Source organism: Microchirus variegatus (assembly GCF_963457635.1).
Source record: "Microchirus variegatus genome assembly, chromosome: 13".
Classification (NCBI taxonomy): Eukaryota; Metazoa; Chordata; class Actinopteri; order Pleuronectiformes; family Soleidae; genus Microchirus; species Microchirus variegatus.
The window spans coordinates 10,071,912-10,086,218 of record NC_139814.1 but is presented as its reverse complement, the minus strand read 5'-3'; the positions used below and the strand labels follow the sequence as shown (position 1 = coordinate 10,086,218).

Sequence of the window (14,307 nt, the reverse complement as noted above, 5' to 3'; positions counted from 1 at the left end):
TTTGAACGGAGTTCAGTGATCATACTGTACAGTTAGCACACACAGTTCAAGAATAGAATCTACTCCATATACACACACATATTACAATCTTAATTTTTTTTCACAGTGCTCAGTATATTTTGAGACATCACTGTAAGAAAACAACAGCTAACAGGTAGATAACAAACGCAGCCTTAGGACGAAACAAGCCAGTGTCTTTTTGAGCCAGTCCCAAGCCCGGATAAATGCAGAGGGTTACGTCAGAAAGGGCATCTGTGCCAAAACCAAATCAAATCAAACCTACGACTTTCATACCGGATCGGTTGAGGCCCGGGTTAACAACGACCGCCATTGATTCCAATAACCTACAGGTTAACAGTGGAAACTGGGCTACTGAAAGAGGAGAGGAAGAAGGCGTGTCCAGAAGCAGAGAGAGAAGAGGAAAGGCTCGAGCCTTGGACTGAGTAGGGACTTTGAATACTGAGACGATGGCGGGAAAAGCAAGAGAGTTGGTTGACATGATGCCGAGAAGGAAGGTGGATATACTGTGTGTGGAAAGGTAGCAAGGCGAGAAGCTTAGTGTAGGTTTTAAGTTGTATTACCATTGTATTGCTAGGAAGAGAAATGGAGTAGGGCTTATCCTAAAGGAGGTGATGAAGAAGTGATGAGCAGGTTTGGTATCCAGGACAGGAACACAGAGGGACACATGGTGGTAGACTTTGCAAAAAGGATGGAAATTGCTGTAGTGAATATTTTTTTGAGAAGAGGCAGGAGCATAGGGTAACTTATAGGAGCAGAGGTAGGAGCACACAAGCAGACTACATCTTGTATAGACGATGTACTCTGAAGGAGATCAGTGACTGCAAAGTAGTGGTAGGTGAGAGTGTAGCCAGACAGCTAGACTGGTACAGGACATGTATTGCTGTGTGACAGAGAAGTTCAAAGTGGAGGTAAGACTACACCAGGGATCAGCTCTGAGCTCCTTGTTTGCAGTGGTGATGGACAGACTGACAGATGAGGTCAGACAGGAATCTGTGTGAGCCATGCGTGTGAATGAGAGGAACCAAAGTGGAACCATGAGGCTACAGGGAGTGGAGATAAAGAAGCTCGATGATTTTCACTATTTAGAGTCAACAGTCCAGAGCAGTGGAGTTTGGAAAAGAGGTGAAAAGTTGTTGTTCAAGCATGTTCAAGCTGGTTGGAACGGGTGGAGAAAAGTATCAGGGGTAATGTGTGATAAAAAGAGTATCAGACGGAATGAAAGGAAAGGTATACAAGACAGTGGTGAGATCCGCAATGCTGTACGGTCTAGAGACAGTGGCACTGAGGAAATGACAGGAAGCAGAGCTGGAGATGTTGAGGTTCTCTTTGGGAGTGACAAAGATGGATAGGACCAGGAATGAGTTCATCAGAGGAACTGTGGAGGAACAGAGAAACAGCACGTTAGATGGTTTGGAGATCAGGTCAAGAGAGACCAGAATGAGATGGTTTGGTCGTGTACTTTACAGAGGAGGGATAGTGAATATATTGGTAGAAGGATGCTGGGGTTGGAACTGTCAGGCAGGAGGTCTAGAGGAAGACCAAAGAGAAGATTTATGGATGTAGTGAAAGAGGACATGACGTTAGCTGGTGTGAGAGAGGATACAAAAACAGGGTTAGATGGAGGAGGATTCGCTGTGGCGACACCTGAAGAGAGCAGCCCAAAGGAAAAGAAGAACTGTAAGAAAACAACAGGAATAAATAATCAAATAGATTATTTCTGAAAGCTATTTAGATTTTTTTTTTTTAATTATTCTTATTATTGTTTATTCCAGATTCAGAGCAATCATTACCTTCTTTTCTTTCTTTTTTTACTGTCTTTGCTGCTGTAATGATGTAGATTTCCCCACTGCAGGACTAATAAAGGACTTATCTTATCTTTGTTGACAGGTCTGCTGTTAGAGCATTCATTTTATCCACAAACATTAGTCGTGTGCTAGAACTTTGCAAGTCTGGTGGCTTTTCTCTATTAGGGGAAGGAATATTTTAGAAATGTGTGGCCTCGTTTCCTCTTCCTCGCTTCCTCTGACAAGCGTTCTCCGCTTCTTTTTCGCCAGCTCTGCCATGATGAACGTCTAGAATAACGGCATCACTGCCTTGCTCTTATAGCCTGCACTCAATCTGACAGGAAGCTGTCAAGTCTGAGGCGGTTTAGTTGAAACCCTTTACTGTCTTTTAATGCTTTGGCCTATGAGACTTGAGCAGTCACCAGACATTCTTGTTCTTCCTCTCGTATTCTTCCTGCAGCTTCTCTTGCCCTCTCAATCTCCTCCTGCTCGTGAAGGGAGTTTTGCCCTGTGGTTTTCCCGTGTTGCTCCTTCAGGTGGCGCCGTAACGCAGGCTTATGGGCAAAGCGGGCATGGCAGTAGGCGCAGCGGTGTGGCCGCTCGCCGCTGTGGAGGTTCATGTGATCGATCAGTGTGGATTTTTGAGTGAAAGTCTTGTAGCACAGCGGACACTGGTGGGTTTTGCCGGCTCCCCGGTGCACAGCCATGTGCCGGTTGAAGTTGACGGAGTTGTGGAAGTTTTTCCCACAGCAGGGACAGGTGTACAGCAGGTGCATGGAGCGGGAATGGACAGCTAAAGAGTGGGCTGAGGGAAAAGTCATGCCACAGTGCTCGCATATGACGTGCCCTGCTACGCTCGAGGTTGACCCAACGACCGCGACGGACTCGTCTCCTCCTCCTTTTGTTCCACCGTTTAACCCTGAACTCCCCTCACCAGCATCACAGCTGGAATCCTCCAGGGAATATTGGTTTACAGTGTTAGCTGCGAGGGGTGAAGCCTTTTCTCCCTGAGCATCACCCACACCAAAGTCTATGCGTGGGAGGTCAGCTGGTACATAGCTTCCTGTCTTGAGCCCATCTTGATTGTAGTCCAGCCCGAAGCTCCCTCCTAATCCTGGAGTTGCCAGGTACCACAAATCCTGGTGGTGAGCAATACCTGGAGGTCTTTTCTCCTGAGAAGACACCCACCTTCTCCTTTTGAAACCTCTCCCCTTGCCGCCACTCCCTCTGCCACGACTGATTTTAGGATCAGGCCACCTGCGTCTGAAAGCACGCAGACCTTCTACCGAAAGTCCACCAGTGCTGAGATCTACATCATATTCACTGCCTTCTCCACCGAACACGACACCATCCGTCTCTGGGTAACAAGCAGCATCTTGAAGTCCATCAGTGGGAGCTCCTGTCTCCTCCTCCCTGCCTCTGCTCATATGCTCCTCTTCAGAGACATATACTCGAAACACATCGTAATCCTCCGGTCTGGACTCGTCCTCCTCGTCTGACGCGTGAACCTGTAACAGAGTTGAAAACTAAGTCACGTATTCAGGACAGCAGCTGCAGAGTTTAGTCTGGAAACTACTAACATCTCTTCTGTCACGATATATACTCTGTCTTTCACGGATACAAAGGATACAAATAAGTGTGGTAGAAATTATAACCTCTGCCCCAATTTAATACATTTTAGGGGAATTTTCAAACATTTCAATATGATTTTTATCAAATGAGAAATACTAAAACGGTCACACTGTCGATTAGGGATGGGAATTTCTAAGCTATTCAATTCAAATATTAAAATATTTTAATATTCTAAACTCCAGTGTATGGGAGCTAGTGAAAGTAATGCAGGGTTCACTGTGAGTTGGCCCCGTAAATTCACATCTGCAAACACACAAACTCCACTAACTAACTGCTTGCTCCTGCTGCCACCTTGTGACCATCGATGCACCACAATGAGGTCATCGCTGAAGAAGTAATATTTGATTTTATAAATGAAATCACTAATAAAGCATTACATTTAATTAGTCAAAGTAACTGATGGACTGTTTATAAGCAAGCAAATGATCTAATAATCTACTGCTCATGCCCACTTCTACTGTCAATATTTTCCAGCCATAAGAGGAAGAGTGAACAGCAGTGACACTCTCAGAAACATTTGATCTATTCACCGTGTTCACGTTGAGGGGTTTCCTATAAAAACCACTCCATAACCAGTTAGAATAGACTTTTGTTTTCCGACATCAGTTTGTCTTTCACACATACAAACCTTAATACACGGCTCCTTAAGCACAGGACTTTCATCGTGGTGCTGACCGCTGTCCTGACCGGACATATCACTGTTGTTTTCCACTCCAGCACTTTGAGGGTCCACAGTGGAGGCTTGGCTGGCAGGGGGAGATTCAACAGTGCGGATGCTGCCACTCACGATCATTGGTTGAGATGGACTCTCCTCTGTGGTCACCTAGAGGAAGAAATGTACACATTTACATGTTCCACAAGTTCAATTCTGATTTAGGACGAACCACTTTCTCTTATGGTTTGGACTTGAAAAATATGATTTTAACTGTTAGATTGCTGTGATAATATATATATTCTCTATAATTATATAATATGATTCATTTTAAGGCCTTTGTTTGTCTATGTTATCACTGCTTTTATTCTTGTCTTTCCTAATATCCAAGGACATCAAATAAATAGTGCACATTTGCAACATGACAGACAAATGACCTGATACAAACTACACAAGATGTGCTTTAACTGCACACGCTCAGCTTTAATTTGGGGGTATTTACATCCAAATCAGGTGAACGGTGTAGGAATTACAATACTTTATATATGTGCTTCCCACTTTTGGTTACTGACCTTGGGGTTCTTTAGCTGTACATACTTCTTCAGAGCTCCTCGGCAGCGCTCCACTATATGTTCCATCTGCAGATAACTGGCAGCAGTTAGGTAGTTGACAATCTCCTCTGAGTTAAACTGCAACATGCCAGTGTAACATGACAGGAGCAGATCACACACCACAGTGGAGCTGTACAGGGCTGACACCTGACAAAATGTGAAACAAAGCACTCAGAGAAGTGACATCATGGCAGCTTTTACAGTTGGGACAGTGTGAGTGATGAAATCTGCCGTGTTACCTGAAGCTTTGGGGATGGGTTGAGGAGGAACTGGTCCCTCAGGAAGGGCGAGCAGGCAGCAAGTACCACTTTATGTCCCCTGAATGTCTGGTTGTTGCTGGCGATTATTGTAATGTCACAGAAGTGCTGCCTGGATCTCAGTGAATTCATGTGTTGCAGGGTCTTGTCCCCGTGACCCGGCAAACGAAAACACAGCATCTCCATCTTTCCTGAATAAAAATGGCAAAATGTTACAGTTGGCAAATTATTAATGGCAGCAAAGTGGTGTTTAGATTAAAAAAAAAAACAACACTGCAACATCTGTTGAAGCTAATAACATCAGTGAGCTCAATAGTTGATAGACCATGATAATCTATTTTAAACACAGAAATGAGGCATTTCATGTCATGCTTCTGTCCTGTCAACTAGAGGTGGGTATTTCTAGCAAAAATGCTATTTTAACATTCAATGGTAATATTTGTAAAATATTGTAAACTCCAGCACATAAGAGCTAGCGAAAATAATGCATGGTTCACAGTAGGGGTGGGTAAAAATATCTATTTCGTGATTATAGTCCTCTCTCCTGCAATACGAGAATCGATACGCCAGGGCAAATACCGATATTTATAATTAATAAATTAAGACACTCTAAAGTAAACAGTCCCTGCCAGTTTCACTCACTGGGCGTCGCTACTTGGTGTCTCCTCACGGTGGCGCTGCACAAATAAAATATATAGAAAGTATCGACAATTATAACTGCAGTGTACATAAAGTAACATTGATGGTACACTAATTACTGACTGTTATATACTAATAAATATTACTACAACTACTACTCGTCATGAATTGCTACAAAAACATTCGATTGAGTCGAGTCGAATATCACTGTATTTTGCTAGTTTTACACTGAGCGACATTTTAAAGTTAGCTAATGTGAGAACAGCAACAATAAAAGTGTGTGTGTTTTAAGAAACGACGAAGTCTAGAATAATAAGTAGCATTATTATGAAGTGAAGTTTAGTGGGCTGTGACCTCGACGACACATTTACTTGGTGTCTTTTCCTCATGGCCTAGCTCGGCTGCCACACTTCACTTAGGCTAGCTCGAGTTAGCTACATACAAACAAAAGCTCTCGCCAAACTTTGCTGAAACTCACCTTCCCTCGTTGTTTCGCTAAATATCGTAAGACTTATTTAAAATGGTTTGGGTTGGGTTGAACAGGGCCGTCGCTGGGGTTATGCGGTTAGCAGCCAGATTTTCTTGATCCTTAATTTCGATCGCTTCCTGTCCGATCTCTATTTACTTTTTTTTTACTCGGAGGCGCGTCACGTGACAACGACTGCCCCCGTATTGGCCGCTGAACTGACCGTGAATCGGTTTTTGTGTGAAGAGCCTCTTTTCGCTAAACCGCGAGGCGGTTGTACGCATACTGATTTCCGATCAGCGAGTATACAATGAAGGGGGCGTGGCTCGTGCGATGACGCAAGCACGCTATCTACGTCGACCCTCGTCGGGAAAAATGTCGGCACCTGAGGCAACGACAAAGGTAGTGAGCCCTCTTCAACACAAATGACACACAACGGTGTCTTCTGTTTTATTTTTGACACGTTTAAAAACAGTAGTTTACGTAGCAAAACCATGCCAGCAAACCTTAAGTGCGCCACATCCCGAAATATCTTAATTGAGTCGCCTGAAGCGCTCGTTGTTGCAAGCTATGCTACATTGCTAGCAGCATTAGCCTGGTGTTTTAATGGTAGCATTGTGGGGTTTTTGATTGTTTACGTTCACCTTTCATTCACCACCTGGCTTTGTCTTAGCCACCTAGTTGTTGCTGTCTACATGCATTAATTTCCTTTTGTAACTAGCACACAGAGCTAAGTGTGCCCTCGATTTACTTTGTCTAATTGCTTGTCCATGAATGGATAACTGTTGAAGCTGCGGTTTGAGATGCAGAGGCTTAGCATATAAAAAGACATTTTAGAAAAGCACAATTTATCTCTGCAATGTAGGCATGTAACATTCGTGATTTGACAATGTATTTATCATAGTTAAAGTTAATTTGGTCCATGAATGTGTCGTTAAGTACGTTTGCTGAAACCTTTCCAGTCTTTTACTGTGATTTGGGTATATATGACGTTGGTACTCTTTTAGCAACCATATTTATTGGATATGTCTATTGTCGAGTTTATCTATTCAAATATGTTTAGGGTGTTGCATGAAATGAAAAGAAATAGCTAGAAACATTATATTATGCACAACATAGCTTGTGGCATGATTCGTTTATATTGTGTTGGTTGTTGATTGTTTGTCATCTTGTAAAAGTGGGTCCCCTTATGAAAACTGCTGTAGATTTAACCAAAAATCTATTTTGACTGTTGCGTTATGCTGCTCACAGACTGACCAATATTTTCTATCAGGAATCAGAAAAAGAAAAGGACTCTGAAACATCATCAAAGCCTTTAGCAGGACCAGGTAAAGTAAAAAAGGGTACGTCTAAAATATTTTTTTATGCAGCTGAAGCACGGGGCACTGTGTTAATGTTGACAAATTCAGAATTATGCTGCCATTCATTCATTTTTGGTAGATTTAATATAGCTCTGAATGTTTCACAGATAATGCAGCCTCCACCACTGCTGCTCTTGAGAAGAAGACAGAGCACAAGGGTGGTACGCCATTGATGCCGTCATCTCACGAGTCTAGTAAGGATGCCTCCAGAGCTGGAGAGCAGGAGGAGAAATCATCACCTGCTTCACCCCTAAACAAACCTCCTCCAGGTGAGACTCTCAGAACATTCTCCCCCTTCTTGCTTGACTATGACTTTTGGAAATATATTAACTTTTCTTGTATCTTCTCTTTATTTCCTCAAATAGTCTCCATTTGCTCTGTTAAGTCAAAGTACTTTGGGAACTGGTGTTTTTATAGGCAATATCTAAAACTAAATAAATATGTATATATATATATAGTTTCTAGTATTATAAGTACAGTGTTTCCTGTAGGATTTTTTTCAGCAGCAGGAGCAGGCTCTCCGGGGAGCCATGGCAGCGAAAGCAAATGACACTTGACCGCAGATTTTACTTTTACATCCTATTTAAAATTGCTTTTTAAAGGCTGAATGTAAAAATAAAAATAACACTAACCCTTCATCAGGTGTCTTTCTCCTAATCCTAACAAGCCTCAAATTTAAAATGTATCAGCTTTATTCCCTATATCCTGTACAATTTGCTTTGTGGAGTTCCTTGATTTTGACCAAAGCTGAACACTTTGTTGAAATATTATACAGTATATGCTTTTAAATTTAAAGGCTTTTACAAACCATCTTCAGTGATTGCCTTTACCTCCCTCTTTCAGGTCATGCAGGAAAATCCATTTCATCAACATCCTCCTCTTCATTGTGCTCCTCCCCCTCTACATCCTCAACGTTGTCCCCTGGCAGAGCAAAGATGAGTGTCTCTGGTCCCTGCAGCAGTAAATCCACCTTTTTCTCTGCTCCCTCATCCTCTTCATCTTCATCTGCTGCTGCTTTCTCCTCTTCCGCTGCCCCACCCAAGATCCACAGAGCCCGCAAGACCATGAACAGGCCACCACCAGTACAGGTGAGCCCATTTTTCATCTGTTCATTGAATCTTGACCAGAGTAACTAGTAGAAAAAAAACATCTATTCACATAAGAACAGTGGCGGATCTAGAAAATTCTACATGGGGTAGCAAAGCGGGGGCAAGAGGTCTTGGCAGGTTGGCCTGGGAGGACGGTACACAAGAATCCCCAAATGTAAATGGATTTAACATAACAAACATATAAATACTTTAAAACTAAATACTGTTTTATCATGAACAACAGGAACAAGCCCAGTGCATCTCTTAAAAAGTAAAAGTATTAATAACAAAATTAAAATCTAAAATAAAAAGTGCAATATTCAAAAATATTTAAAAAAAAACAAAAACTTAAAAGGCTGAGGACCCTCTTCCTCCCTGTCACTCCCTGCCTCTGTCTCACTTTGTGAATCTGCAGCAGCCTCATCCTCTTCATCCCTCATATCCTCTTCTCCTTCACTTATTTCTTCATCTCCTTCTCTGGTCTCCTTCTGCTTTGAGCCTCCTGGTCTCTCCAGTTCACTACCTTCTCCTTCATTTCCCTCCTTCTCTTTCTGCTGTGCACTTTTCTTACTAAAAAACATTTCAATGTCCCCACTTTTTGTTCTCCTTTTCATTGTGAGAAGCTCTGGTTATCCTTGTATCACTACACTGTAGGGCCATGTAGTTAATACGTACAACACATCCTTTACAAAAGTAAAGGATGTCTCCTGGTTTAACTCATTGCTGTGATAGGTGACAGTAAGGTCTACTGCTACAACACACTGCTGCAAATGTAACTAAGTTAAATTGGTGTACTGAGGAAACTGACTTCACCTTCAGATGGTCAGGGGGCAGCACAGTCGCTCCTCTCTGTGCCGGGAGGCAGAGCCACCGCAGCAGACTCGCTGTGTGTGAGCCAGACTGTGAACAGTGCACTGCACTTTTGATGCAGGGCCGTAGCTAAGTGAGTCAGGGGCCTAAATATATATTTACAATTATTGACTTTTGGTCAATTTATTGTTTGTTTCACTACCTTGAAAAGCTTGTGGACATAGTTGCGGATGTTTTTACAAGTAAAGTTTTTATAACGCAAAAGTTAAGGGGGCAGCTGGGGGGACTAGGCTCTAAATTGGGGGGTGGCGGGGGGGCGTAGCTCCGCCCCTGCATAAGAATTGTGATTCTTATTCAGTACGATTCAGAATCGATACTGTCCCAGACCAATTTTTTTATAACGAGGCACTATTTTTGTTACTTATGTGATATGTGATTCCCACCCCTAATAAAGAGGGCTGCAAAAATTATTCAATTAATCGATCACTAAAATATTCATCAGCTTTTTAAATAATCGTTTAATCAGATCGAGTGTTGTTTTTTTCTTCCCTTTTTCAATAATTCAAATAAGTTTTTCGATTTTCAGCTTCTTAAATGTGAATATTTTCTGGTGTCTTTGCTCCATTTGACAAATAAATCGTGAAAATCTTTTTGGTTTGTAGACATTTGAACAAGACATTTGAAAACATAATTTCCAGGTTTAGTAAACACCAATCCACATTTTTCAACATTTTACGGACGAAACAAGTACTCGATAAATTGAGAAAATAATCGACAGATTAATTGATGACGAAAATAATCACAAGTTGCAGTTTTAAGACAAAGATGTTTGTGAAATGATAAAATGTGGAGAAATCTTCCAGCCCCTGAAACGCAAAATTTAGCTGCAGTTCAGGGTCTTTCATAGGGCTGCACGATATTGACTAAAAGTCATATCTCAATATTTTTTAGCTGAATGGCGATGCTCGATATTGATATATATATTATTTTTTCTGTGACGTAATTGGGGTTTCTAATTTTCCAAAAATATTCATATGAATGTACTAAAAACACAAAGCGGCATGTCCTATTCATCCTGTTCATTTAAAAAGTGTGTGTGTGGGGACACAGGGAGAGGAGAAATAGGGGCGAACTTGCGGCTCATGTATTGTCATTTTAATGCAAACTGAACTATATCGATACAAGCGATATTGTCCCGTGGTATATCTGGTTTACAGATATGTTGCTATATATTAAAATGTTGAGATTTGGCCCAGCCCTACTTTTTCATGATCCGTTTCTTGTTTTTCTTCTGCAGATAAGTCACGTCGAGACACCCATTACATCTGCGACTCCCTCAGGATCCTCTACCTGCCCTTCCTCTGACCCTGAAACTAGTGAGTAGCTATAGAACATTCACTTGCACTAGCATCAATCAGTGTAAAACATAATGTCATTGCTGTGAATGAAGAGATTTATGTTGCTTTGCTGTCTTCCTGTAGTTGTAAAAAGAAGAAAACTGAATCATTTATCTGAGAACAGCACACCTGAGAAGACTGAAAACTTTACAGAAAACACTACAAATGGGGTATAAGGATGTTTTTGCTGGTATTTAAATTACACTTCACCGAGCTTTGTTTTTGTTGTGTAATGCCAGTGTATTTTCTGTTTAATTAAAAAATTCAGGAAGAGACATTATTCCATAAAAAGGTGGAACCTGTTAATAAGACTGCTCCGGTGAGGACCCATAGCAGCGTGGGGAAGTTGGAGGAGGAAGCAGTCAACAAAATACAGGTTTCCAGTCCTTCCCCAAGAGATTTAGGAAAGGTATGAAACTTCAGTTTACTTGAGTTTCCCACTGTCAGCAAACGTTCAAAGTTCTAATTAATAATTAAATTTGCATTTTTATAGACTGAAAATAGTGGAGGAGGAGATAAGCAACATACTAAAGATAAAGAGGGCTCAGTGGACTTGTCAGACCATGTGAGTAATTCTATCACTTTTACTACTTTGATAATCACATTTAGTTTTCCACACTTGTTAAAACACTAAATTCCACTGTTTGATCCAAATGGTCAAGGGCAGTTACTCCCTCATCAGTGTAGTTTGGAAACAAACCTTTACACATTTTACACCAGTAGATGTCACTCTTGCCAAAGCTTTGTTTGCATCTGTGTGTTTTCTTGTTGTTCATTCCTTTTTTAGTTGCATTGCTGTGTTTCTTGGCAGTTGGCTTCGGTTACAATTCACCCTATTTTCTGTGTTTTTTATCTTTCCACTCTTTGTAAATGTGTATGTTTTTTTTTTTTCATTTAGTTTTTTATCTTCCAAATCTGTTTGTATAAATGTGACACGGCCCTGGGACAGGGATCCCTCCTCTGTGGCTCTTCCTGAGGTTTGTCCTCACTCGATGGGAGGCTCTAAGGATAGAGGGTGTCACTTTCTGTACCGACTCTAAAGTCCTTTGAACTAAGTGATGAGATTGAGTTTGTGAGGCTGGGCTATATTCATTGATTTGACTCAAGTTGCCAAATGGCGTGAAATCAGCAGCATGGTCTTTTAAATCCATGCTTCACCTCCTAAAATAAACTGCTCAGCATTTTTAGAAATATGTTCTGTCCTTCATGTGTTTCTATTCAGTCAGACTTTTTAATGTTTTTCACATAGAGTTCACAATCTGAAACACAGAGGAGAGGTGAAATTGAGGATTCTTCATGGTCACAGTCAGACCAGGACAAAGACAGAAACACGACTCATGTGGTGGAAACAATGGGAGGTGAGGAACTCTATTTGACTTTTATTTATTTTATTAATATACCAAGATTTACATAGCAGCCACTGACCTTTTTACTGATATCTGTAGTTGCTGCTAAATGTACAGAACCTCTATGATTAAAAACTACAAAAGGAGTTGCTTTTTATTGATATTCAACATATGTCATCATTTTCGTGTACGTTTTATCTGTCCTCAGCAGAAAGGCCTGCAGAGTACACAGAGGTTCCGTTGGATGCTTTGGACATCGCTGCTGCTGATAGTCTTACTCTCTCTCCTCATCATGGTATGTTTATGCTCTATACATTAGGGCTGAAACTAATGATTATGTTCTCAATTAATCCATTCATTTTTTTGTTTCACAGAATGTCCCAAAATATATATAAAATAATAATATAGCAAAGAAATAATAAAATATTCACATTTAAGAAAATGAAAAGGCTTGTTTGTAATTATAAAAATCCATTGTTGTTGCAGCTCGAGTATACATCTCTGTATTCTAAGATGTTCACCAAAAAAGACCTTCACGTTTAGTGTCCTTCCCTTATCTTTATCTAATTATTTGTCTGTAAAGAGCCACATTGTTCCAGGTATTTTGATAAAAATATTTTAATAAACAATGCAAATGTCACTCCTGAACTCAACTCCAGAACCTTTACCTGCTTTATTGAAGATGACATAATGAGGGAATAGTCCACATCTGTCCATGAAATAGCTTCCCAGTCAATTGTCCCATGACTTTTGGTCCCCTAAAAAGTGGGAAGCACATATAGAAAGTGTTGTAATTACTACACCGTTCATGTTGGATGTAAAAACCCTCAAATTAAAGCTAAAGCTGAAGTGTGCCGTTGCACATCTTGTTTGTTTCATTTAAAATCCATTGTAGTGGTGTATACGGCCAAAAAGAAGAGAATTGTGTTGATGTCCCAATATTTATTAAGATTAAGATTCCCTTATTAGTCCCGCAGTGGGGAAATTCCAATTACTGCAACCGTGAATTAGTGAACACACACAGCACACAGTGAGGTGAAGTACAAACTAACCCGGAGCAGTGAGCTGCCTGCATTCAGCGGCGCTCGGGGAGCAGTGAGGGGGTTAGGTGCCTTGCTCAGGGGCACTTCAGCCGCAAACTGGTCGGGGATTGAACCGGCTGCCTTGCTGTCGCAAGCTAGAAGCCCTAACCACTAGGCCACAGCACAGCACACAGCTCTGGCTGGGACCCACAGCTGGATAATGGGACATTTATTTTGGTTCCAAATACATTTTTAAATCAAGACTCAATTGTATGCATATTACCATCATGTTCTTCTCACAATTTATATATTTTGATTTGGGTCACCGTGGTTTTAGAATTGAATGCTAATATCTATCTCTTTACTTTTGTGTTTTAGAGTCGATGCACTATTCATGTTTTATACTGTGTTATTTTTGTTTTGTGACTTCTATTTCGTTCATGGGCTGTTTGTCGACTCTGTTGTGTTATGTATTGTTCTACAGCTGTTGTAGCTGTAGAACAATACTGTTGTACCACAAAAGAAGTGCATTTCAATTAATTTGAATACAGTGACAAGCCTGATTTCTTCCCTGTCTGCAGAAGGCAGTGATGCAGGAGACACAGAGCGGCTGGAGGAGCTTCCTCTGTGCAGCTGCAGGATGGAGGCTCCTCGCGTCGACAGCACCAGCCACCGTGTCAGCAGACGGTGTATGGCCACTGAGAGCATCAACGGAGAGGTTTGTCCCGTCAACCCGAACCAGTCCCATACGAGTGTCATTGAAGTGGCTTACCTGATTATTATACGCATTTTACGGTGTTTTGATCGAAAGCATGTCACAGACATGTTCATTAGGACACCAGGGAACTAGGTTCACTTGGAGAAATAGGGTATAATATAGGACCTTTAAGTGTGGAGACTGCACTGCTCCATTGTCTTGTTATATGGGTCGTAAGATGAACCTCTGACAGACTAGTCTTCTTCCATTGTTACTTATGTTTTCTCACCTCTCTGATGACAGTATACTCAACTAACCTCCTGCAGTACAGTGTTCTAATAATGCATTACAGCATGTAGTAACTCGACTCCTTAAAGAAAATCAGGGTTTGTCAGTAGCAGTAGTCTTTTAAGGGCTTTATTTACTACTATTGCAACTTCTAAAATGACTCCTCTGAGATTATATTACATAATTTTTCATTGATAGGTGACCTGTATTTAACAATGTGCAGTTTACTACTTTGC

The 14,307-nt window shown here is 41.2% G+C and overlaps 2 protein-coding genes across 5 annotated transcripts in view; one reads left to right on the top strand and one right to left on the bottom strand.

Moving 5' to 3' along the window:
• Positions 1-45: 45 nt before the first annotated feature.
• LOC310935926 (uncharacterized protein) lies at positions 46-6,372 on the bottom strand. Of its 4 annotated transcripts, XM_083899931.1 has the most exons (7): positions 6,075-6,368; positions 4,940-5,148; positions 4,662-4,847; positions 4,066-4,260; positions 2,228-3,313; positions 1,486-1,548; positions 46-1,396 (listed from the first exon to the last, which is right to left on the bottom strand). In XM_083899931.1, exons 2-7 carry the CDS (start codon positions 5,141-5,143, stop codon positions 1,388-1,390), a joined length of 1,743 nt encoding a protein of 580 aa, XP_083756057.1. In that variant the 5' UTR covers positions 5,144-5,148; positions 6,075-6,368; the 3' UTR covers positions 46-1,387. The 4 variants fall into 4 exon arrangements, with proteins under 4 accessions (XP_083756057.1, XP_083756055.1, XP_083756054.1 ...); XM_083899929.1 differs by having other exon boundaries at positions 46-1,548; positions 4,940-5,143; positions 6,075-6,372; XM_083899928.1 differs by having other exon boundaries at positions 46-1,548; positions 6,075-6,369.
• The window catches only part of ehmt2 (euchromatic histone-lysine N-methyltransferase 2), a gene marked incomplete at its 3' end in the record, with an annotated part of 26,431 nt that continues 18,464 nt past the window's right edge, over positions 6,341-14,307 (top strand). Inside the window, exons 1-11 of the mRNA XM_083899471.1 lie at positions 6,341-6,464; positions 7,336-7,405; positions 7,531-7,692; positions 8,267-8,511; positions 10,619-10,697; positions 10,803-10,888; positions 10,987-11,127; positions 11,212-11,283; positions 11,968-12,076; positions 12,273-12,359; positions 13,668-13,804. Of these exons, the coding sequence (XP_083755597.1) occupies positions 6,396-6,464; positions 7,336-7,405; positions 7,531-7,692; positions 8,267-8,511; positions 10,619-10,697; positions 10,803-10,888; positions 10,987-11,127; positions 11,212-11,283; positions 11,968-12,076; positions 12,273-12,359; positions 13,668-13,804 (1,257 nt within the window). The 5' untranslated portion in view covers positions 6,341-6,395. The remainder of the gene's footprint in view (positions 6,465-7,335; positions 7,406-7,530; positions 7,693-8,266; positions 8,512-10,618; positions 10,698-10,802; positions 10,889-10,986; positions 11,128-11,211; positions 11,284-11,967; positions 12,077-12,272; positions 12,360-13,667; positions 13,805-14,307) is intronic.